The sequence below is a fragment of the Cavia porcellus genome, unplaced genomic scaffold, assembly GCF_034190915.1.
Source record: "Cavia porcellus strain 051 isolate PalLab524CR breed Dunkin Hartley unplaced genomic scaffold, mCavPor4.1 scaffold_1, whole genome shotgun sequence".
NCBI classification, from domain to species: Eukaryota; Metazoa; Chordata; class Mammalia; order Rodentia; family Caviidae; genus Cavia; species Cavia porcellus.
Window position 1 is genome coordinate 21,062,912 of NW_026947484.1, and position 23,841 is coordinate 21,086,752.

Genomic DNA, 23,841 nt, shown 5'->3' on the forward strand with positions numbered 1-23,841 from the left:
CAGGCTGAAAAGAATCAGGATGCTGAGTGTCCTCTCAGAGGGTGTGGTCTGAGCCTAGGAGCAAGACTTGCCTTTCTGAGAAATGACAGTGCCCTCCCTAGTGGAATGCTCTGGCCTAGTTTTCTTTGGATATGTCCTGCCAATTTTGTCCCCTATGGATAGGGTAGAAAATAAGCCAGTATCCAAAAGGGACCTAGGAAGAATAATATAGAAATAAGTCTGCTTGGAATCTTATAGAACCATTGAGATTGTGGACAGTGAAATGTGGAAGAACAATATCACAGGCAAGACCAAGACTGAAGCTTCTGCCTGAGCCCAAGAGTCCCTGGCTGCAAGAGGATGTACAGCTAGGAGAGGAGAGCGTGCTCTATGCTTTGGACCTATATAGAACATGCTGTCATTGGCACTTAAACTCTGTCCAGGAATCCTATGCTAGCGTTTCTCCAAAGGACTAGAGTTCAGTGTGCTAAGGAGTTACCTGATTTTCCATTTTATATTGCTGCACTATTCATAATAGTCTTGTGTCATCTTGTGTCTATCAATGATTGAATAAAGAAAATGTGATATGTCTATTTTAGTATATATCACACTAAATATATATATATATATATATATATATATATATATATATATATATTTCAGCCAAACCGAATAAAAAAATGATCTTGTCATTTGCAACAGCCTGGATATATTAGGGGTCTATTATGTCAAGGGAAAGTAGCCAGGCACAGAAGAACAAATATACGTTATTCTTTTATGGAAAATTGAAAACCATTGTACTTGTAGATATAGTGTATAATAGTAGTTATCAAAGGCTAGGGATTTAGGAGCTTTTGGAGATGTTGGTCAGAGGGTCCTAAGATTTATCCAGATTTTTGATATCTGTTGTACATTACACTGATCATACTTAGTAGTGTGTATACATCACACTGATCTCCCATGGTAATGTATGTTTCAGAATTGCTAAGAGCAAATTTCAGATGCTCTGAGTATAAAGTATCATAATTATTAAACTGTTGATTATGTTGATGAGCCTTACTTAATCATCCCAAATTGTATATAGATATATAATAACATCTCTTAGAACATCATCAATAGCTTCAAGAAAAGAATTGTTGAAATGATTTTTGAGTATCATTTGATTGAGTAAATCCTGGCATGGAAAAATAGTACTTGGTGAAAGCAATGGGAATTTATATGGATTCGTTTCTTACTGTGCTTGAGAGGACATACCAACTACTTTAGATATGTTATATAAAACTCCAGTGCTGGAGATACCTATTACTAACTACATGTGTAGATAATAGAGGATGGGAAAACTTAGATAGTATATTAAGGGAAATGGAGGTAACAGTTCACATCTATGCCAAAATGCAAACTTCCATTCCTTTTCCTTGCAGATAATAAAAGCCACAAATTGGTAGATCTCAACTCAGTTGTCCTAGCAAGGTAACCTGGTGAAGTCAGGATACCTCTGTGATGGCCTTACCTTGACTTTCATCCACTGTCACTAAGGGTCAACTCAGCGAATCCTATCTTCCCTTAGATATCAGGATCAACAATCCACCTATCATCATGGCCCACTTAAGCAGATGACAGCAGCCTTGTTATTGAGGAAGTAAGACCAATAGACCAGCAAAGTTCAAGATTGTGGAGATGGAGCCAAAACACGGACTGAGAGTTAGAAGACCAGGGCTGCTGGTAGGCAGATGGTTAGGGAACCTGCCTCAGTCCAAGCTCTCTCCTAACTTCTGCATTACTTTTGGTCATCACTATCTTTTCCTGGGACTCTGTTTCTTTCTCTTCTTTTAGAGTAGGATTGGGACTAATCTACAGTAATCCTTTTCAAAGGAGTTTTAAACTACAAACCCATTTCCCCAAAGTAAATAGAACCCAGACGTATTCTTGTATACGACTGGGAAACATTTTAAATATTATTTTTTGGTTTTTTGCTTTGTGGATTTTCATTTCTTTTTTCCTGAGGAAGGAGCCAGATCTTCAGTAGGTGTTAGGTGCAGGAATTTTGATTTTCAGGCTCAAATCAGAAGCTGATTTTTCCTTGTAAAGCTACACAAGACAATTATGAGACTGGTATGCAGCATACTTTGTAAACAGATGGGAGAAGGCATGCCTTTGGGAATTACATGATCTCAGAGTGATATTTAACTCTGTGCCACAAAAGAATGTAGTATTTTGTGTATTTGAGACATAGAGACCTTAAGATTGATCCGAATTCTGCCAGGCATTGTGGAGTATTAGTGACCTGACCCTGCAGTTCCAAGTGCAGGAAATATTCAGCAAGATAAACAAAGCACCCACAGGGAAAAATGTCATGCACTTTGTGTTCTCTAAGCTATGAACTTCTCAACAAAGAGAAGCTTGGATAACATTAGATATAATGGATGTATCTGTAACATTCGTGATTACCTAAATATTACAGGTAACTCCCCATTTTCTTCTGTGATGGCCTCCCAGACTCAAGTTTGATTCTTCAGAGGAGGACACTGTAGTGCTGACAGGGATTATGGTTCTCAGCAGTGGACTGGATATGTGTGTTTCCTGTAATTGGATTTTTTATGATAACATTTATATCTGTTTCCTTTCAAACAATGAAAATAAGCCTGCCTCATTATCTTATCACCTATGGGCCCTCTTTTGAATCATTTAGCAACTTCCTATCTGAAAAGTGTGTGACTAAGGTCATTTTTAAATCTCATACAATTTTGAAGTATCATGTGATAAAGTTGATAGAAACTGTAAGAAGAAATATAAATAAGATGTTTTATTTCACAAAATTTCCACACAGGCCTCATGTGGCGATCTGGTGGATGGAGGGGGAGTTAATTTGGAAAGTCTATGACCATTCCAGCTTCACTGGGATCTATGATTATGTTCATCATAGAACCTAAGACCTGGCACTATTTTTTGGTTTTTAGCTAGGAGTGAGCTCAGTACCTTGTGATTGCCTGGCAAGTGCCTTGGCAGATGAGATAATCCCCAGCATCTGGCCTAGCACTTGGTACGCATTAATTCACACTCAGGAGGAGATTATATTTATAAAGCCAGGAAAACTTACTGGGATTCTAATAAATAAATATCAGTCTACCAAGTCCAGCGAAACTCGTGCCATGAATAAAGATTTAAACCAGTATCTGTAGTTGTGGGGAACCAAGGGGCTCCTAAGTCCAGTCAGAACAATAGCTAAGCAGAATAAAGGCCACTACCCAGTTCTGAACCAAGGTTTCATTAACTTGTGAAGAGAGACAAGTTTTGGTCCTGGATTGGGAGATTTGAAGAAGTTACCATATTAGATCAGTGTGGCCTCGTAAGGAGAGGAGTTGGTAAACAGTGACAACTCTGGGAGGGATAAAAATGGGCAGCCAGGTGGCTGTAAGCTAAAGTAAGCCTTGGTCTTATAGGAGAATGGAGAAGGAAACAAATTTCAGTGAAGGTGAGGGGTCAGTCAGGTAACCCTGCACTCCATGTATATCCCTAAAGCTGTGGGAGAGAAATGTCCTGCTCTGGAATACCCTTCCTCTACTGAGCCTGATGGGGTCCAGTTGTGACCTCAGTGGTGCCTGGATGAACTCCAGGACCCAGGAAATCATCCCCTTCCCTTCTACATGTGACACAAAAGAATTCATATTTTCCCCTGGAGCCCTAGAAAGAAAGATGTACACTTTTTCTTCACTTGGTGCTTAACTATAGCCCTTGCAAAAAGAGAGGCTGTGGAGAAACTAAAGTGTATAAGGAGGAGCTTGCTAACAGTTTTGAAAGGGGATTTGCAAAGCTATTGAGTGGAGAAGGAGTGGAGGAGGCAGAAATCATCAGAACTGTGTCACTGTCCTGCTTATCACAGAGTTGGTCCCCATGAACCAAAGTACGTGAGCAAACAAGAAACTAGCCTTTCACTGAGATGAAACATTTATTTAGTTGCTGGCATCTGCTCTAGCATGATTCTAGATCCAGCTCCAGGAAAGATGGTTGCTGATAGAGGGGATTTACTTTGCTGTGAGCAGTCAGCTCTGTTTCATGGTTTTCTTTATCCAGGGAAGAAACCATGAGACTTTGGTAAAAATACGTGGTGTTTTTCCATTTTTTGGTCCATAGGAGACAATGCCCTGTGCCACATTATTACACATAGGGTGCCTCTGGAGTCACCCTGTAAATAGAGAGTGAGTCTGTGAACCATGGCACCACTTCACGTCTCACTTCCATTATCCCAAACTGTCTCATGCAGTACTGATTGTAACGTGTGCTTGTGAGAGATTAGAGGGAACTATAGGCTCTTAGTGGCTGAGCTCTGACTATGGACATTTTCACTCTTGGATCCAGCCTTTGTCTTCATCCCCAGGTCTGGACCTCACCCCTGTAGAGTTGTGAGGACCATCCATTACTGGCCAGGGAGGCTGATGACCAGGTATGACAATGAGCACAGATGATGAGCTCATTGACTAAGAGGGCTGCTGTCTCAGAGGAGGTTATAATTTCTGCACACCATGGAAACAGTTTTCTCATGCCTGTGCCATGAGCTCAGGCCATGTGTTGCAAACTGAAGCTTCCAGTGGGGTTTCCTTCTCCAGAGGCCCCTTAGTAAAGTGGTAGGGGCTTTAGGCTTTAGTACCTCCCAGCTCAGGCTTCTCCCTTCTTCTCTTTGCTGGGATAAACATAACGGCCTATGGGGTGAAGGAATCCATGATGCTTGGGTCTCCTGGTACTAGATCTGTCCCAAACACTCTTTCTCCCAAACCCAATTGTGACAGATGCCTTGTCTTAACTTAAAAGAAGTATTTTTAATCTTTGGGTCTCCCACACAAATCTCTGTAGCATGATCATACTTTGCACAGCTCTCCTCACACTTCTCATCATTCTGCACTACTATCTCCTCTCCCTGCAGTTTTCTTGAAGGTGTTCCCTCTGGATCCAATTTTCCGCACCCAGCCACCTGGCACTGGGTACCTGACTTCACCTGGGTCATCCCATTGGGCAGCCTGAGGAGGTGCACAGCTTTAGTCAGCTTGGCCTTTTTCTCCATCTGGTGGAAAATAAGTAAGGAACTCCAGTTCAGTGTATGCTCCTGGGTATGCATAGTGTGATGGACATGATGGCAAAGAGGGCAGGGGCAGGGTGACAGTGGGAGTGGCAACCATTCTTGAGGAGAGCAAGAGTGGCAAGGACATGTGCCTTACCTTAAGCAGCATGATGTCGTTGATGTGTTTTTTCCGATTATAGTCTGGGTGGGGAAATGCGTTTTGTACATGGAAGACCTGCTGGGTGTCCTCTTGTTCCTTGATGTTGTGGGCCCCCAAGGTGACCTCTATTTGGCTGTACACAGAGGCAAGTGGATTGGTGGATGGGGAGCGACAAAAGACACTACCCAGGATCTGTAAAAGCAGGCGACAACTGAAATAGGGTATAGCTGTAGAGGACAGAGGGCTACCCAGCTGAATGACTGTCCCTCCTTCTTAGTACCGAGGGAGGGCACCTTGAGCACCAGAGGTTCTCAGTGGTCAGTGCCTCCAGGAAAGGACATGAAACTGTTTTACTTTGCTTGCTTATGCAAAAGTATGGTCCTGGGTCTACATGTAATCAGGTTTGATTGCCCTTGTTTTCCCTTATATCAGGAATTCTTTGGCGGGGCCTTGCTTTTCTTCCCTTGGGACATGATGACCCTTTCTGGCTTTCACCAGTCATCCTCATGTTTATTTCCATGAGCTCATCAAGCTCCACAGAAAACAGGCACTGAGAAGTGTTTCCTGTAGCCTGTGGATTCTTTTTCCTTTCTCATCTCTGTAAACAGTGAACAGCTATCAGCACAAAGTCCTCATGAATCAGAAAGCCACTACAAAGTTTTCTAGGTTTCTCAAGCCTGATCTTAAGGTAAGCCATGTAGGTAGGAGTGGGGTTTGGCTCCATGTCCCCCGATGATCTCTCCTGAAAACAACAATAAGACTGGGTGCAGCCACTGAGTCCTTAAACAAGTATCTACTTACAGTCTCTGAACAGTTGAGCCTTTGGGAGCCTGCAGTTTCTTGAAGTGGACAGGAACCTAGAGGAAGATGCCTGAACTTGTTTTCCAAAGTGCAGGAAATTGAGTCTTGTTCTACTTGTCCTTTTCCTCTCTTTGATTGGAGATGACTATATGTATCAGGGGAAAATAAAACCTCTGAGGCTTTTCATCATTCCTCTGCTAACTTTTTCCTTCCCTTGAGTAAATAAAATCCTTCTGAGTCCTGTGATGTCTAGGATGGTGATGCTTCCTCCTGGCAGCCCTCTAGGTGTACTGCAGATGTGATCTTATCCTGTTTCCTATGGCCTGACATGTAGAGGGTGTCTCAGATCTGTTCACTGGCAGCATGAAGGAAGAGCTGCAGTTAGTGTCTGGTGAGTAGAGCAGTGCAGATGGAATTCTGGAAAGCAAAGAAGTGTTACTGCCTCTGTGGTTCCTACTGGAAAACAGAGGAGCCACTGAAGTCCGGAGGAGGAAAGCAGAGCTGGAGAAAGTTAGTAGGAGTGAGGAGAGGCAAAAACAGTGTTCTGAGGAGAGAGATTCCATCCATTCTGGGGAGCTCTAGACATCTCTGCTAGGCAGTTATGAATGCAAAGCCTTTCCCCTCCCCTTACCTGGATGACGGGCCTATTCTGCCCTGTTTAGGAGCACTTGATATTTTCTTCTTTTTACTTCTCACCTGCATGAACTTTGAAGAAAGACTCTCTAGATGTGCAAGCTGAGGCTTACTGAGAGTGCATTATCAACCAGCTCTTCTTGAAAACAAACTCTGGTGGCTTATGCAGTGTCCTACATGATTCCCTCTGGCGGGATTGGAGTTCAGGTTCAGAGCAATGCTTGCAGACAGAAGGCTCTGGGTTGTTGCATAGGAACAGGTGATTCATATGCTCTGTGCAATAAGATTGGGCCTCTGGAGGGTGAAGATGGTCACTCACCTGCCTGTGCTCTGGGGAGCAGAAAGAAGGCCAACAGGAGCAGGAGCAGGTGCATCTTCCCAAGAAGCAAGAAGTGTCTCCAAGTCAAAGCTTATGAAGATTTGTCCATGTTGTCTTTTAGCCCCCAGCAGAGGAAAGGGGAGGAGTTGGCTCAGTGTCCTCATCTTTGTCACTTGTTTTGTGGCACTAAAACTGAGAGGCTTTCTAAAACAACACACTATTGCCACCGCCTCTTCTCATCATGACAACTGTTAAGTGTGTGAGACCCATATAATGACCACAGCTGATGATTCATATAAAATCATGTGTTCCTGTCCTCACGAGAAACCCAGGTGTGCAAGGTGGGTCTGCAGGATGTGGTATTAGCCAGGATATTCTCATAAACATGGGTTCCAAGTGAAAGAATTATCAATGCCAGGCTTCATCAGGGTAGTTTTAGAAGCATTTGAGTATTAGGACCATCTCTTGTGCTAGGAGCAAGCATGCTGGAGAGTGAGCTGACCATCTGATGAAAGAGACAGAAACCCTGGAACAAAACTTCAGGAAGGCCACAGTGGAGCAATGTACTTAGGAATAATGAAGTGTGGCCAGAATCCGCTCAATCCATCTGGTGACTCTGACATCATGATAGCCTCCTTCGATGGGAATCCTAAACATCTCTTATTTAATTATAAACATTCAGTGTGATGGAGTAGGACACTCTTCTCAATATTTTTAAACAAAATGTCTGCACTTGGAGTTTTGGTCTAAATTAGCAAATTGCTGTGGGTCCTTGCAATTCAATCTATGTGTTGACATAGGTTACTTCCATTGCTTTGGTTGTGCTGTTGTGGATCCCAGTAGAATCTCCTAAACTAAATATTGTGGTTTTTGGGGGGGTGTATATCAGGATAGTGATCCCTTGTTTTTAGGGATCTTCTTCTTTTCTCGTTTTCCTATCCTATAGGAATTGAGAGTTGCCTTGCTCCATGAAATCCTTCTGCCATAGTGTTCCTTTTTTGAAGCCTACCTGCCTGAATCCACTGCAACCCTGTTGCTCAAGAGCCAACTGTAGGTCTGAACAATTTGATTTGGTGATTTCAGCTTCCTGTTCATCTTTAACATGCTTTTCAATGAGGAGTATCACACGTGAGACGCCAAAATTCCAGTTTATATTCCTTTTGTAAAGGACCATCAACATTTATTAAAGCTGAGCTTACTTTTAACTGAACTTTCCCATTAGTAAATAATTAAAAGGGAAAATTTTCTTTCTGACTCTTATTATAATACATATTCATGAAGAAAATACAGAGGGCAGGAAGGAAAAATAGCATGCATTTGTCTATCTCCCCCAACAATTGAAAATTTTAGTATACATATTTGTGTTATACAATGATTATACTTATTGTGGGAATTTTGTATGTAATGCATCTTATTTCTTCTTGTCCTCTTCTTGTCTCTTCTGTTGCCCCTCCTTACAACACTTAGTCCTCTTCTTCTCTGAAAAAAATCTATCACTGTTTCTTATTATGTATCTTTTACATGTCTCTTCATTTATATTTCATGTTTCTTTTAAAAGAGAAATCAAGAGATATTTAATATTGTGTTGATAGTTTATTTTATTTAACATTGTGGTCCTAAGTAAAACAATTTTATACAAATGACTTTTGTTTGTCCTTCTTATAGAAGATTAGTACTCCATTGTGTAAAATGCCACATTTTTAAAAATGCATCTATTGCTGGACAGACAAACAGTGTGATTCCATGTTATAGTTGTTATGAATTGTGCTACTATGAACATGGATATATGTCTATCGCTGTAATAAGGTTTCTCGCTCTTTTAGGAAGATAGGGAAACTGCTATCTTTAGAAGGGAGACGACTGGACTGAATAGAAGTTTACTTTTAGTTTTCTGAGGAATCACTATACTGATTTCCATAGTCTTATATACAGCCCATTAAACTTCTGCGTTGATCATATTAACTCAGGGCAATGCTGCATATACACTGCAATTTACTTCCTATTGTACTCATTCTTAATTAATCTTACAATTTAAACATTTTAACCACATTTAAAATATCCAATTAGTAAGTATTACCTTAGTAATTGTTTCATAGTGTTATTAAAAAATTAATATGCACTAAATTTCTAAAGTTGTAAATTTAAAAAGCAACATAAACAAAGTGTAAATAATTAAACTCTCTCAGATCTTACTCTGTAGCATAAACAATTAAAATTAACTGATTTTCTGCACTCATTGATACTTAGCATTAACGTTTTGAAGTATGAACTAATACATTTTTCATGAAATATCTGCATTGTTAAATTTGAAAAGGGATGATGTTAAACACATTTGTGACTCATTTTTAAAACTAAGGGAAGGCAACATTTTAATTGTGTAACTATTTTCACGCATACAATTCAGTTGAATTTATGGCATTCAAAATGTGCATTTGGAATTTCAAAATATTTCTAGCACTTCAGAAAGTTATATAAATATAAAATGATTGCTCCCCATTTAGCTTTTCCTCATCATCCTGCTCACTCCACTGCTTAACATTTTTCTCTATGCTCTTGTCTATTTTGAATATTGCATGGTTGGATCATGTTTCTAAAATCATTTTTAAATCTTTGGAAAGTTTAAACTATTTACATTTAAAATGATTACTTATAATGAAGAGCTTATTTATGACCTTGTGCTACTTGTTTTTTATGTCATGTGTTTTTCACTAATCAGTTCTCGCCATACTGCCTTGTTATTACTTATAGGCTGGTACATTTAAAAAATCAAGATATATTCTTTTTATGGTTTGTTTGTTCCTGGTGGTACTAGAGGTTGAACCTAGGGCCTTTGGACTGAGCTACATCCTACCTTTCTCTTTATTTTTTCTTTTAGACAAGATTTCATTAAATTGCTTTGGCTAGATCTTAGATTTCTCCTGCAGCAGCCTTTCAGAGTCTTGGGACAGCTGGCATCAACCACCACTCCTCATTTAATGCCGAGTGATGAAGGATAGATTATCTAAATGTAGAATCCTTTCTTTCTTTTTCATTTTTCTTGGTACTGAGGATTGAATTCACGCCCTGCACTTGCCAGGCAGGTACTGTGCCACTAAGCTATGTATCCTGCCCAACAGGACTTTCTTTCTGCACTTTAAGGGTCCCAGTGCCTTTGGCCTTTAAGTTTTTGATGTGAGATCAACATTTAATATCATTGAGAATCATTTTCTGGATGAATCACTTGTGTTTTCAAGTTTGGAAAGTTTTCTATCTGTGTTGTAACAGGTTCCTTGTAGTAAGTTCCCTTTTGAGTATTGAATTTAACCTGCTTAGAAATTTTGAGCTTATTGGCTTTGTGTATTCTTACACTGCATCATATTTGGGAATTTAGGTCCATCATTTATTGGAAATGTTTTTGATTTTGAAATTATTTTCTTTATTCAGTATCTTCAACTTCCATTTTCTCTCTCTCTCTCTCTCTCTCTCTCTCTATATATATATATATATATATATATATATATATATATATGATTCTATATATCATAAGATATATATATATATGATTCTATATATCATAAGATATATATATATATATATATATATATATATATATATATGATACATATGATATTAAATGTGTCCTATAGGACCCATACGCTTTGTTCATATTTCTCTCTTTCTTTTGTTTCCCAGATTGAGTTATTTCATTCATTTGTATGAAAATTTCACTACTTCTTTTCTTCTGTTTGTTCAGATCTTTATTTGGACTTTGTTAGTGAACTTTCATTTCAACTATCATGCTTTCAAGTTCCTGAAATAAAATTTTTTTGTTTTTATGAGTATTCCTTACATTTTTTATATTGTGTCTGGTTTTATTTAGTTATTTGCCAGTTCACTTCACTGTTTTGAGCATTTTAAAGGCGGCAGATTTAAAACTTTTGTTAGTCTATCCAATGCCTAAAATGTTCAAAAATGTTTTGCGTAAATTTCATTTATTGTGAGCAGGCAATACTTTATTATTCCTTTTTATTCTCTGTAATTCTTTGCTAAAAACTAGTCATTGGCTGTATTTGAAATGTGAAAGTTTCCTCACATTGTAAAGTTTATTTTCCTTTCCATAGCATTTTCTTTACACAGGGCCCAAAGGATATACGTTTTCTTTCTAGAGCAATGGGATCTTTCTCTTCTCATTTTCTCAGGGTCTCATGCTGTGAACATTCTTACCACACTTATGGAGGGAGTGGCAGATGTATATTTTGCAGGCAGTAAGAGATGTGCTGTATCATTTACCGAAATGTCCTGTGTATGATTGTAAAATTGATGTTAAATAAACAGTTGTACCTCTAACTTCTCCTTGCTAATTATTGTAGTATATTGTTCGGTATCTTGCATTGGAGTGACAAACCAGGAATAGAAAGCCCTCTTTTATTGGGCTTCTGTCACCGACTAAAAGCTGAGGAACAACCTAATGAATATATGTAAAAAGAACAGACAACCTAGATCATTCCAGGCTGCCCTTCAAAGTGTGCTCTGTTTGAAATTAGGTATTGCAGAAAACTGAGAACATTTTTGTCATTGTATGTGTCTAAATATGCCCCGAAATCCTCATGCCATCTTAAATGTGGCTTTTTTGGAGGAGGCTGGATCTAGAATATGTGACACTGAGATTTATTCATGTTACAATGCTAAGATGAAGGTCTTTGAGATTAAGGGTGTGAGTGATTCCTCTTCAGTGTAACCTAGATAAAATACAAGGGATAGAAAGTGCCATGGTTGTACCTTGTCCAGTTTTGTTGTTTTCTCAATGCCATGAACCGTTTTCACTCTGCAATGCCTCTCTGCCATGCCACCCTGTCTGGAAATTGGTCAGTTATGGACTGAAATTTGTGCAAATTGTGAGTTAAATAAGCCTGTTTCCCTTGCAGTTTTTATGTTGGGCATTTTGTCTTATTCATGAAAGAAAACTAGTCCTGAGAGTTGTATTAGTGGCACAGTGCTAGGGTGACTTACTGAGCAACCAATTGCTACCTTATTGTCATTAATTCTCTATGCTGAATCACTTGCCCAAACAGTCTTTACACTGTAGCCTGGCACACTCAAATGTTTTTCGAGACTGCACTAAATTCTCCAAAACTTTGGATCTCTCATTGAAGCTCCAAGTGTCTGTTCTCCAGGTCCCTCTGGCTTTACATGTTAAGACTCTGAATTTGCTGGTATGAGCTCTTAACTACTTAAGCACAGATGATAAGTGGCACTTAAGAACTCCTGAAGACATAATGGGAACTGGACTTAGTGGGACTGGTATCATTTCACATTGTTGTTTTAGATTCTTTCTCTCGAGAAATCTCACTGTTATTTCAGTTGTCACAGAATCAGTAACACCAGGATTTTATTTTTCCCTATATTTTATAGTGGGTTAAATGAAGATGAATTAGTAAGTTGTGAGCGGTTTCCCGGCCTGGGTGCTGTGAAATGTTTCTGAAGGAAGGATCTTTATCGTGCAGTGAACTGCTAATTCAGTCATAAAAATCTGAAGAAGTATGGTAAAGGCACATCATACCTATCCTGAAATAATTGGTGACTATTACTCTGTAGCAGAATGTATGAAACAAACACAATCAATGGGAAGATAAAGTGGATCCTTATTAATCTATACCTTACCATGTTTTAAGAGAGATGTATTTAGCTTGTCAAACTGCAGTTTCCATATCATGCACTGGACTTATATTTACAAATTCTAAGGATTAAACAGTCAGAGATAATACTTGATATACCAATAGTCACATGGTTTCTGAAAGTTTGGTACACACACACACACACACACACATAGAATTTGCATGCTTACTATAGGAAAACTCTCTATACCTCTTACAAGTTTTCAAAATAACACTGGACAGATTTCAGGCCAGCAAAGTTAAGTGATCTCATAATTAGATATGTCTTTTGAATGGTCACTCTAGAAAGTCTAGATATTTTCTTTGCAGGCAGTTCTTGCAATAGAGACAGCAGGATATCTTAGTATGCTGGCAGGTTACAATGGGTTTGGGAGGAAAGATCACTAGAAAGATTTCAATGCAACTCTGAGTTTATCTTTCAGTTGGAAGAGTCTGAGGTTTAGAATTCTGGACTTTGTTTCAGTTACATAGCCCAGTTGCCTATTTCTGGATTTCCTGATCTCATTTGACAGAGACACTATAGGCTATATAAAAGGCCTTAAAAATGTTTTTAACTATAATGTCACTTAGTTTGGGAAATGTGCATGTCAACACAGCTTTTTGAAACTCTTTCAACCTCTAAATTTCTATATACAATACTTCTCCCTGAGTCTATACCTTTTAATATACATTGCCACACCTGTATTCATATTAAATATGTGGTTTGTATATGAATACATGTGGAGACCATACATCTAGATTTATATTTGTGTGTGTTCATGTACATCATTTCTATATGATTTTGTTGCTTTGTATGTATTCATTTTTACCTTTTCAAGCATACCCTGGAACACCTGTGTCCCAGGAGACACTTTTTCAGTCCGTTAGAATTTTTAAACCAGTTGCTTCACCTTATTATGAAGATGACCTGGGTCATTAAGATATTCTGCTACTCTACCATATTCTCCATGAACAAAAAGAAGGCAGGTGGCAGGTAACTAGAAGATGATACTGTCCCAATGTGAAAATGAATTTTAAGTTGGTTGTAGGTGAGTATTTTGGATGAGGGGTCCTTGTGCACAAGGGTAACTAGACAACACTCCAGTTGGCATTAGGATGACAGGGAATGATTGCTCCCTATGCTTGAGCAAATAACAACCTAAAAACATGGATACAGTGTCAACAGTTGGTCTCATAGAACAAGTGTGGTCGGTACATTAAGTGTTTGACTTTGAGGGGTCACTGTGGGATTGGAAAGGAAACATGTAGCATTAACCATTGTGGTTTGTGGGTTAGGGCTGTTGTTCAGTCTTCTGGTGCTACGTGAGCTTCTTTGAATCTAATTTTCTTTTAAAATGTAACAGTACGTGGTATGTCTTCATGTTTGAGTTTACAATACACTTTGAGGTAAACCATAAAATGTGACTGCTCTTTTTTGTTTTTTTTCTCTCTGTGTGCCTGCATCTCACAGTGAGTACACATTTGGAAACCTCCAGACCAGAAGATCTACCCAGTCTTTCTAATACCCTATTTGCTCTACAAACTTAAAATGGAACAATGCTCATGAACATTTTTAGTGTAAGATACATAAATGCTGTTATCCTAAAATTTTTCATTTATGTGGATTTCTCAGACAGATTCAGGCTAACCAAATTAACCTGGGTGAAGAAACAAAGCATTGGTACAATGTCATATGGCTGAGGTTTGTGAAGGTTTAGAGGTCTCCTACCATGCTCGCTTTTGAACCTCCAGCACCTGGCACCTGCTTTACATCTGTTTGCTGATGAATAACAAATGGTTGCTTTCAGTGCTTCTGAAGAAAAATTTTGTAGCTATTCTAAATGTACTTACAACCTTGGGAGGGACGTACGGTCTTGGAGCAGAGGCTATGTTGGGATTGGTGAAGCAGGGCTGAAGCTATTGAATTAGTTCTTGTCTCAGTGCATGCTAAGCTCATGAGGGATGTTGGGCCAGGTAGGAGAGTTTTGTTTGCATAGCCATGAAATGGAAGTGAGAGCTCTGGGGAGAGTTCTTGCCTGATTTTTCTCTATGACTATCCTGGGACCAGCAAAGGCTGACTTCTTAGAATCAAATAAATATTGTCTGTAGAGCAAGACTATTTTGATTTTTGTGGCTTTCAAACCCAGATATAAACCAACAATCTCACACAGGAAAAGTGTAATATAAAATGAGAGAACCCACAGTAATTACATAAAAGGCTGTTTTTCTGTGTATCTACTGTCTGACACATAGTATTACCTGAAAATAATCTATGTATAAGTGGAAGAGGGAATGGTGATTTCTAGTCCTGTTGTAGATGTTGTCAGTCTCACTTAAGTGGTCATTACAGACTGGTAATCAATCATGGAGTTCCAACTCAGAGACCGTGCCCTTAGCCTTGACCAAAAAGGACAGACTGAAAGAAATCAGGGTGCTGAGTGTCCTCTCAGAAGGTGGGCTCTGAGCTTAGGTGCAAGATCTGTCTTTCTGAGAACTGACAGTGCCCTGCTTAGTGTAATGCTCTGGCCCAGCTTTCTTTAGACATATCCTGCCTTCTTTGTCCTCTATGGATAGGGTAGAAAATAAGCCAGTATCCAAAAGTGACCTAGGAAGAATAATATAGAAATAAGTCCACTAGGAATCTCATGGAACCCTTGAGATTGTGGACAGTGAAAGGTGGAAGAACAGAATCTCAGTCAATCTGAAGCTTCTGGCTGAGCCCAATGGTCCCTGCCTCCAAGAGGATGTACTGCTAGGAGAGGAGAGCATGCTCCATGCTTTGCACCTAAATAGATCGGACTGTCATTGGCACTAATACTCTGCCCAGGAATCCTATGCTAGTGTTTCTCCAAAGGACTAGAGATCAGTGTGCTAAGAAGTTACCTGAATTTCCAATTTCATTGCTACATTATTCATAAAAGTCTAGTCACAACTTGTGTCTATCAATGATTGAATAAAGAAAATGTGATATGTATATTTTAGTAATATATATATATATATATATATATATATATGTATATATATATATATAATCCAAACTATATTTAAAAAAAAGATCCTGTCATTTGCAACAGCCTGGATATACCAGGGGACTATTATGTCAAGCACAAACAGCCAAGCACAGAAGAACAATATAAGTCGTTACTTACATGGGGAATTGAAAACCATTGTAGTTGTAGACATAGAGCACAATAGTAGTTGTCACAGTCTAGGGATTTAGGAGCATTTGGAGATGTTGCTCAGAGGGCACAAAGATTTAGCTAGACAAGAGAAATAAGATTTTTGATATCTATTTGTACATCACACTGGTCATACTTAGTAGTGTGTATACATCACACTGGTCTTACTTAGTAGTGCATATTTTAGAATTGCTAAGTGCAAATTTCAGATGCTCTGAGTATGAAAAATAATAATTATTAAGCTATTGGTTGTGTGGATCAGCCTTAATCATTCCAAATTTTGTGTGTGTGTGTGTATATATATATATATATATATATATATATATATATATATCATAACAACTCTTAGAATACCATAAATATCTTCAAGAAAAGAATTTTGAAATAATATTTAAGTATCATTTGACTGAGTAAATTCTGGCATGGGAAAAATAGTATTTGGTGAAAGGAATGGGAATTTATGTACATTCATTTCTTACTGTGCTTTAGAGGATATACCAGCGACTGTAGATACATTATATAAAATTCCAATGTTGGAGATACCTATTACTAATTAGATGTGTAGATGAAAGAGGATGAGAAACCTTAGTTAGTATGTCAAGTAGAACGGAGGTAACAGTTCTCCTGTATGTCCATATGCAAACTTCCATTACCTCTCCCTGTAGATAATAAAAGTCACAAATTGGTAGATCTCAACTCAGCTGTCCTAGTAAGGTAACCTGGTGCAGTCAGCATACCCCTGTGATGGCCTTCCATTGACTTTCATTCGCTGTCACTAAGGGTCAATTCAGGGAATCCCATATTCCCTTAAACATCAGGATCAATCATCTACCTATCATCATGGCCCACATAAGCAGATGACAGCTGCCTTGTTATTCAGGAAAAGACCAATAGACCAGAAAATTTCAAGATTGTGGAGATGGAGCCAAAATATGGACTTACAGTTACAAGACCAGGGCTGCTGGTAGGCTGATGGTTAGGGAATTTGGCTCAGTCCAAGCTTTCTCCTAACTTCTGCATTAATTTTGGTCCTCATTATCTTTTCTTGGGAATCTGTTTCTTTTTATTTTTTTAGAGTAGGATTGGGACCAATCTACAGGAATACTTTTCAAAGGAGTTTTAAACTACAAACCCATTTGCCCAAAGTAAATAGAACCCGGGAGTATTCGTGTATATGACTGGAAAACTTACTAAATATTATTTTTTGGTTTTTTGTTTTATTGATTTGCTTTTTTTTTTCCTGAGGAAGGAGCCAGATTTTCAGTAGGTGTTAGGTGCAGGAATTTTGATTTTCAGGCTCCAGTCAGAAGCTGAATTTTCCTTGTAAAGCTACACAAGACAATTAATTATGAGACTGTGACGTAGCATGCTTTGTAAACAGATGGGAGAAGGCATGCCTTTGAGAATTACATGACCTCAGAGTGAGATTTAACTCTATGGCACAAAAGAATGTAGTATTTTGTGTATTTGAGACATAGAGGCATTAAGATTGAGCCAAATTCTGCCAGGCAGTGTGGATATTAGTGACCTGACCCTGCAGCCCAAGGTGGAGGGAATGTTCAGCAAGGTAAACAAAGCACCCACAGGACATTTGTTCAACAAAATGCCATGCACTTTGTTTTCTCTAAGCTATGAACTTCTCAACAAAGAGAAGCTTGGATAATATTAGATATCATGGATGTATCAGTAACCATGATGACTTAAATATTATAGATATCTCCCCATTTTCTTCTGTGTTGGCCTCACAGACTCAAGTTTGATTTTTCAAGGAGGGCACTGTAGTGCTGACAGGGATTATGTTTCCCAGCAGGTTGACTGAGTATGTGTGTTTACTGTAATTGGATTCTGTATGATAACATTTAAATCTATTTCTTTTCAAACAAATGAAAATAAGCCTGCTTCATTATCTTATCACCTGTGGGCCCTCTTTTGAATCGTTTAGCAACTTCATATCTGAAAAGTGTGTGACTAAGGTCATTTTTAAATCTCATACAGTTTTGATGTATCATGTGATAATGTTGATAGAAACTGTAAGCAGAAATACAAATAAGATGTTTTATTTCACAGGTTTTCCACGCAGGCTTCATTGGGCAAACTGGAGGACGGAGAGGGAGTTAATTTGGAAAGTCTGTGACCATTCCAGCTTCAATGGGATCTATGATTATGTTCATTATAGAACCTAAGACCTGGCACTATTTTTTGTTTTTCACCTAGGACTGAGCTCAGTACCTTGTGTTTGCCTGGAAGGTGCCTTGGCAGGTGAGCTAACCCCCAGCCTCTGGCTTAGCACTTTGCACACACTAATACAGAAAGTGTTCCAGTATTGTCACAATAAGGAGGAGATTATATTGGTAAATCCAGGAAAAGTTATGGGAATTCTAATGAATAAATTTCAATCTACCAAATCCAGTGAAATTCATGTCATGAATAAAGAGATAAACCAGTATCTTTAGTTGTGGGGAACCAAGGGGTTCCTGGGTTCAGTCAGAAAAATAGCTAAGCAGAATAAAGGCCACCACCCAGATCTGAACCAAGGTTTCATTAACTTGTGAAGAGAGACAGGTTTTGGTCCTGGATTGGGAGATTTGAAGAGGTTACAATATCAAATCAGTGTGGCCTCATAAGGAGAGTAGTTGGTAGACAGTGACAACTCTCAGAGGGATAAAATTGGGCAGCCAGGTGGCTGTAAGCCAAGGTTAGCCTTGGTCTTAGAGCAGAATGGAGAAGGAAACAAATTTCAGGTGAAGGTAAAGAGTCAGTCAGGTTACCTGGCACTCCATATGCATCCCTAAAGCTGTGGGAGAGAAATGTCCTGCTCAGGTATACCCTTCCTCTACAGAGCCTGATGGGGTCCTGTTGTGACCTCAGTGGTGCCTGGCTGAACTCCAGGACCCAGGAAATCATCCCCTTCCCCCCTACATGTGACAAAAGAACTCACATGTTCCCCTGGAGCCCTAGAAAGAAAGATGTCCACTTTTTTCTTCAGTTGGTGCTTAACCGTAGCCCTTGCAAAAAGAGAGGCTGTGGAGTAGCTAAAATGTATAAGGCGGAGCTTGGTAACAGTTTTGAGAGGGGATTTGGAAAGGTATTGAGTGGAGAAGGAGTGGAGGAGGCAGAAATCATCAGAACTGTGTCACTGTCCTGCTTCCCACAGAGTTGGTCCCCATGAACCAAAGTAAGTGAGCAAACAAGAAACTAGACTTGCCCTGAGATGAAACATTTATTTAGTTGCTGGTGTCTGCTCTAGTGTGATTGTAGACTCAGCTCCAGGTAAGATAGTTGATGATAGAGGGGATTTACTGTACTGTGTGCAGTCAGCTCTGTTTCATAGTTTTCTTTATCCAGGGTAGAAACCATGAGACTTTGGTAAAGATACATGGTGTTGTTCCATTCTTTGGTGCATAGGAAACAAAGGCCAGTGCAACATTATTACACATCAGGGGGCCTCCGGAGTCACCCTGTAAATAGTTAGTGAGTCTGTGAACCATGGCACCACATAATTTCTCACTTCCTTTATCCCAAATTGTCTCATGTTGTACTGATTGTAAGGTGTGCTTGTGAGAGATTAGAGGGAACTACAGGCTGTTAGCTGCTGAGCTCTGACTATAGACATTTTCACTCTTGGAGCCAGCCTTTGTCTTCATCCCCAGGTCTGGACCTCACCCCTGTAGAGTTGTGAGGACCATTCAATACAGGCCAGGGAGGCTGATGACAAGGTCCAACAATGAGCACAGATGATGAGCTCATTGACCACAAGGGCTGCCGACTCAGAGGAGGTTATAATTCCTGCACACCAAGGAAACAGTTTTCTCATGCCTGTGCCATGAGCTCAGGCAATGTGTTACAAACTGAAGCTTCCAGTGGTGTTTCCATCTCCAGAGGACTCTTAGTAAATTGGTAGGGGCTTTATGCTTTAGTACCTCCCAGCTCAGGCTTCTCCCTTCTTCTCTTTTCTGGGAGAAACATAAAAGCATATGGGCTGAAGGAATCCATGATGCTTGGGTCTCCTGGTACTTGATCTGTCCCAAACACTCTTTCCCACAAAGCCAATTGTGACAGATGCCTCCTCTTACCTTAAACGAAGTATTGTTAATCTTTGGGTCTCCCACACAAATCTCAGTAGCAGGATCATAATACTTTGGAAAGAGTTCCTCACACTTCTCGTCCTTCTGCACTACCATCTCCACTTCCTGCAGTGTTCTTGAACGTCTTCCCCCTGGGGACAATCGTCCCCATCCAGCCACCTGGCACCTGGTACCTGGCTTCACCTGGGTCATCCCCTTGGGCAGCTTGAGGAGCTGCACAGCTTTTGTCAGCTTGGCCTTTTTCTCCAGCTGGTGGAAAAAAAGTAAGGAAGTCCAGTTCAGTGTATGCTCCTGGGTATGCACAGTGTGATGGACATGATGGCAAAGAGGGCAGGGGCAGGGTGACAGTGGAAGTGGCAACCATTCTTGAGGAGAGCAAGAGTGACAAGGACATGCACTTACCTTCAGCAGCATGATGTCATTGATGCGTTTTTTCCGATTATAGTCTTGGTGAGGAAATGCATTTTGTACACGGAAGACCTGCTGGGTGTTCTCTTGTTCCTTGATGTTGTGGGCCCCCAAGGTGACCTCTATTGGGCTGTACACAGAGGCAAGTGGATTGGTGGATGGAGAGCTACAAAAGACACTACCCAGGATCTGTAAAAGCAGGCCACAGCTGAAACAGATATAATTGTAGAGGACAGAGGGCTACCCAGCTGAATGACTGTCCCTCCTTCTTAGTACCGAGGGAGGGCACCTTGAGCACCAGAGGTTCTCAGTGGTCAGTGACTCCAGGAAAGGACATGAAACTGCTTTACTTTGCTTGCTTATGCCAAAGTATGGTCCTGAGTCTACATGTAATCAGGTTTGATTGCCTTGGTTTTCCTTATATCAGGAATTCTTTGGTGCCACCTTGCTTCTCTCCCCTTGGGATATGAGGGGCCTTTCTCACTCTCACCAGTCCTCCTCAGGTTTATGTCCATGAAATTATCGAGCTCCCGAGAAAAATGGCACTGAGCCGTGTTTCTATAGACTGTAGACTCTTTTTCTTTTCTCACCCCTGTAAACAGTGAGCAGCTGTCAGCACAAAGTCCTCTTGAATCAGGAAGCCACCACAAATTTTTCTAGATTTCTCATGCCTGATCCTAAGGTAAGCCATGTAGGGGTGGGAGTGGGGTTTGGCTTCATGTCCTCCGATGATCTCTCCTGGAAACAAGGAGAAGACTGGGTGCAGCCACTGAGTCCTTGAACAAGTATCTTACAATCTCTGAACAGTTGGACATTTGGGAGCCTGCAATTTATTGAAATGGACAGGAACCTAGAGGAAGATGCCTGAACTTGTTTTCCAAAGTGCAGGAAATTGAGTCTTGTTCTACTTGTCCTTTTCCTCTGTTTGATTCGAGATGACTATATGTATCAGGGGAAAATAAAACCTCTAAGTCTTTTCATCATTCCTCTGCTAACTTTTTACTTCCCTTGAGTAAATAAAATCCTTCTGAGTCCTGTGATGTCTAGGATGATGATGCTTCATCCTGGCAGGCTCTAGGTGTACTGTAGGTGAGGTCTTAACCTCTTTTTAAGGCCCGACATGTAGAGGGTGTCTCAGATCTGTTCCCTGGCAGCATGAAGGAACAGCTACAGTTAGTGTATGGTTAGTGGAGCAGTGCAGATGGAATTCTGGAAAGCAGAGAAGTGTGAGTCTGCCTCTGTGGCTCCTACTGAAAAACAGAGAAGCCACTTAAATCCGGAGGAGGAAAGAAGAGCTGGAGAAAGTTAGTAGGAGTGAGGAGAGGCAAAAACAGTTTTCTGAGGAGAGAGAATCCACCCACTGTGGGGAGCTCTGGGCATCTCTGCTAGGCAGTTATGAACACAAAGCCTTTGCCCTCCCCTGACCGGGATGACTGGTCTATTCTGCCCTGTTTAGGAGTACTTGCTATTTTCTTCTTTGTACTTCTCACCTGCATGAACCTTGAAGAAAGCCTCTCTAGATGTGCAAGCTGAGCCTTACTGAGGGTACATTATCCACTGGCTCTTCTTGAAAACAAACTCTGGTAGCTTATGCAGTGTCCTACCAGATTCCCTCGGGTAGGATTGGAGTTCAGGTTCAGAGCAATGCTGGCAGACAAAAGGCTATGGGGGTGTTGCATAGGGACAGGAGATTCATATGCTCTGTGCAATAAGATTGGGCCTCCGGAGGGTGGAGATGGTCACTCACCTGCCTCTGCTCTGGGGAGCAGAAAGAAGGCCAACAGGAGCAGGAGCAGCTTCATCTACCCAAGAAGCAAGAAGCGTCTCCAAGTCAGAGCTGCTGAAGATTTGTCCATGTTGTCTTTTAGCCCCCAGCAGAGGAAAGGGGAGGAGTTGGCTCAGTGACCTCATGTTTGTCACTGGTTTTGTGGTGCTTTACCCTGAGAGCCTTTCCAAAACAACACACTACAGCCATTGCCTCCTCTCATCATGACACCTTTTAAGTGTGTGAGACCCGTATAATGACGACAGCTGATGAGTCAGATCAAATCATGTGTTCCTGTCCTCATCAGAAACCCAGGTGTGCAAGGTGGGTCTGCAGGATGTGGTATTGGCCAGGAAATTCTCATAAACATGGGTTCCCAGTGACACAATTATCAATGCCAGGTTTCATCAGGGTAGTTGTAGAAGCATTTGAGTATTAGGACCATCTCTTGTGCAAGGAGCAAGCAAGCTGGAGAGTGAGCTGATCATCTGATGAAAGAGACAGAAACCCAGGAACCAAACTTCAGGAAGGCCACAGTGGAGCAATATACTTAGGAATAACAAGGCTTGGCCAGCATCCGCTCAGTCTATCTGGTGACTCTGACATCATCATAGCCACCTTCTAAGAGAATCCTAAACATCCCTTATTTAATTATAAACATTGAGTTAGATGGAGTAGGAATCTCTTCTCAATATTTTTACACAACATGTCTGCACTTGGAGTTTTTGGTCTAAATTAGCAAATTGCTGTGGGTCTTTGCAATTCAATCTATATCTTGATGTAGGTTACTCCCATTGCTTTGGTTGTGCTTGTGGATCCCAGTAAAACCACCTGAACTAAATATTGTGGTTTTTTGGGGGGATTATATCAGAATAGTGATCCCTTGTTTTTAGGGCTCTTTTTCTTTTCTCTTCTTCCCATTCTATAGGAATTGAGAGTTGCTTGCCCCATGAAATCCTTCTGCCATAGTGTTCCTGTTTTGAAGACTGCCTGCCTGAATCCACTGCAACCCTGTTGCTCAAGGGCCAACTGTAGGTCTGAACAATTTGATTTGATGACTTAAGCTTCCTGTTCATGTTTTACATGTTTTTCTATGAGGAGTATTACACTTGAGAAGAAAACATTCCGGTGTATCTTCCTTTTCAATAGAGGGCCATCAACATTTATCAAAGCTGAGTTTGTTTTTAACTGAACTTTCCAAGTAGTAAATAATTAAAAGGCAAAATTTGTTTTCTGCCTGTAATTAAAATGCATATTCATTAAGAGAATTCAGAGAGCTGGAAGGAAAAATAGCATGCATTTGTATATCTCCCCCAGACAATTGAAAATTTTCTTATAAATATTTGTGTTACATAATCATTATACTTATTGTGGGAATTTTGTATGTAATGCATCTTATTTCTTCTTGTTCTCTTCTTGTATCTTCTCTTTCCCCTCCTTACAAATCTTAGTCCTCTTCTTCTTTGAAAAAAATCTATCACTGTTTCTTGTTATGTATCTTTTATTTGGCCCTTTAATTCACTTATACTTTAGGTTTCTTATAATAGAGAAACCATGTGATAATTAATGTTGTGTTGATTGTTTATTTTACTTAACATTGTGGTAATAATTACAACCATTTTCTACAAATGACTCAGGTTTGTCCTGCTTATAGAAGAGTAGTACTCCATTATGTACAATGCCACATTTTTAAAAATGCATCTATTGCTGGACAAACAGTGTGCTTCTAAGTTATAGCTGCTATGAGTTTTGCTACTATGAACATGGATATGAGTATATTACTGTAATAACGTTTCTCACTCGTTTAGGAAAATAGGGAAACTGCT

The 23,841-nt window shown here is 40.0% G+C and overlaps 2 protein-coding genes across 2 annotated transcripts in view; both read right to left on the minus strand.

Annotated features, from left to right (window-relative positions):
* LOC100734223 (granzyme B-like) overlaps positions 1 to 7,015 on the minus strand; it is a 166,224-nt gene extending 159,209 nt beyond the window's left edge. Inside the window, exon 1 of the mRNA XM_063246124.1 lies at positions 6,946 to 7,015. Within this exon, the coding sequence (XP_063102194.1) occupies positions 6,946 to 7,000 (55 nt within the window). The 5' untranslated portion in view covers positions 7,001 to 7,015. The remainder of the gene's footprint in view (positions 1 to 6,945) is intronic.
* Positions 3,766 to 22,151, minus strand: LOC100735067 (granzyme B-like). Its single transcript, XM_063246110.1, has 6 exons — positions 21,998 to 22,151; positions 20,841 to 20,988; positions 20,245 to 20,380; positions 19,831 to 20,091; positions 5,190 to 5,384; positions 3,766 to 5,035 (listed from the first exon to the last, which is right to left on the minus strand). Exons 1-6 carry the CDS (start codon positions 22,050 to 22,052, stop codon positions 4,718 to 4,720), a joined length of 1,113 nt encoding a protein of 370 aa, XP_063102180.1. The 5' UTR covers positions 22,053 to 22,151; the 3' UTR covers positions 3,766 to 4,717.
* Between the last annotated feature and the right edge of the window lie 1,690 nt (positions 22,152 to 23,841).

Coding starts and splice junctions, on each gene's coding strand:
- LOC100735067 (XM_063246110.1), bottom strand. CDS start 22,052: ATGAAGCTGCTCCTGCTCCTGTTGGCCTTCTTTCTGCTCCCCAGAGCA. Junction 20,092..20,244: donor ATGACATCATGCTGCTGAAG/GTAAGTGCATGT, acceptor TTTTTCCACCAG/CTGGAGAAAAAGGCCAAGCT. Junction 5,036..5,189: donor ACGACATCATGCTGCTTAAG/GTAAGGCACATG, acceptor ATTTTCCACCAG/ATGGAGAAAAAGGCCAAGCT.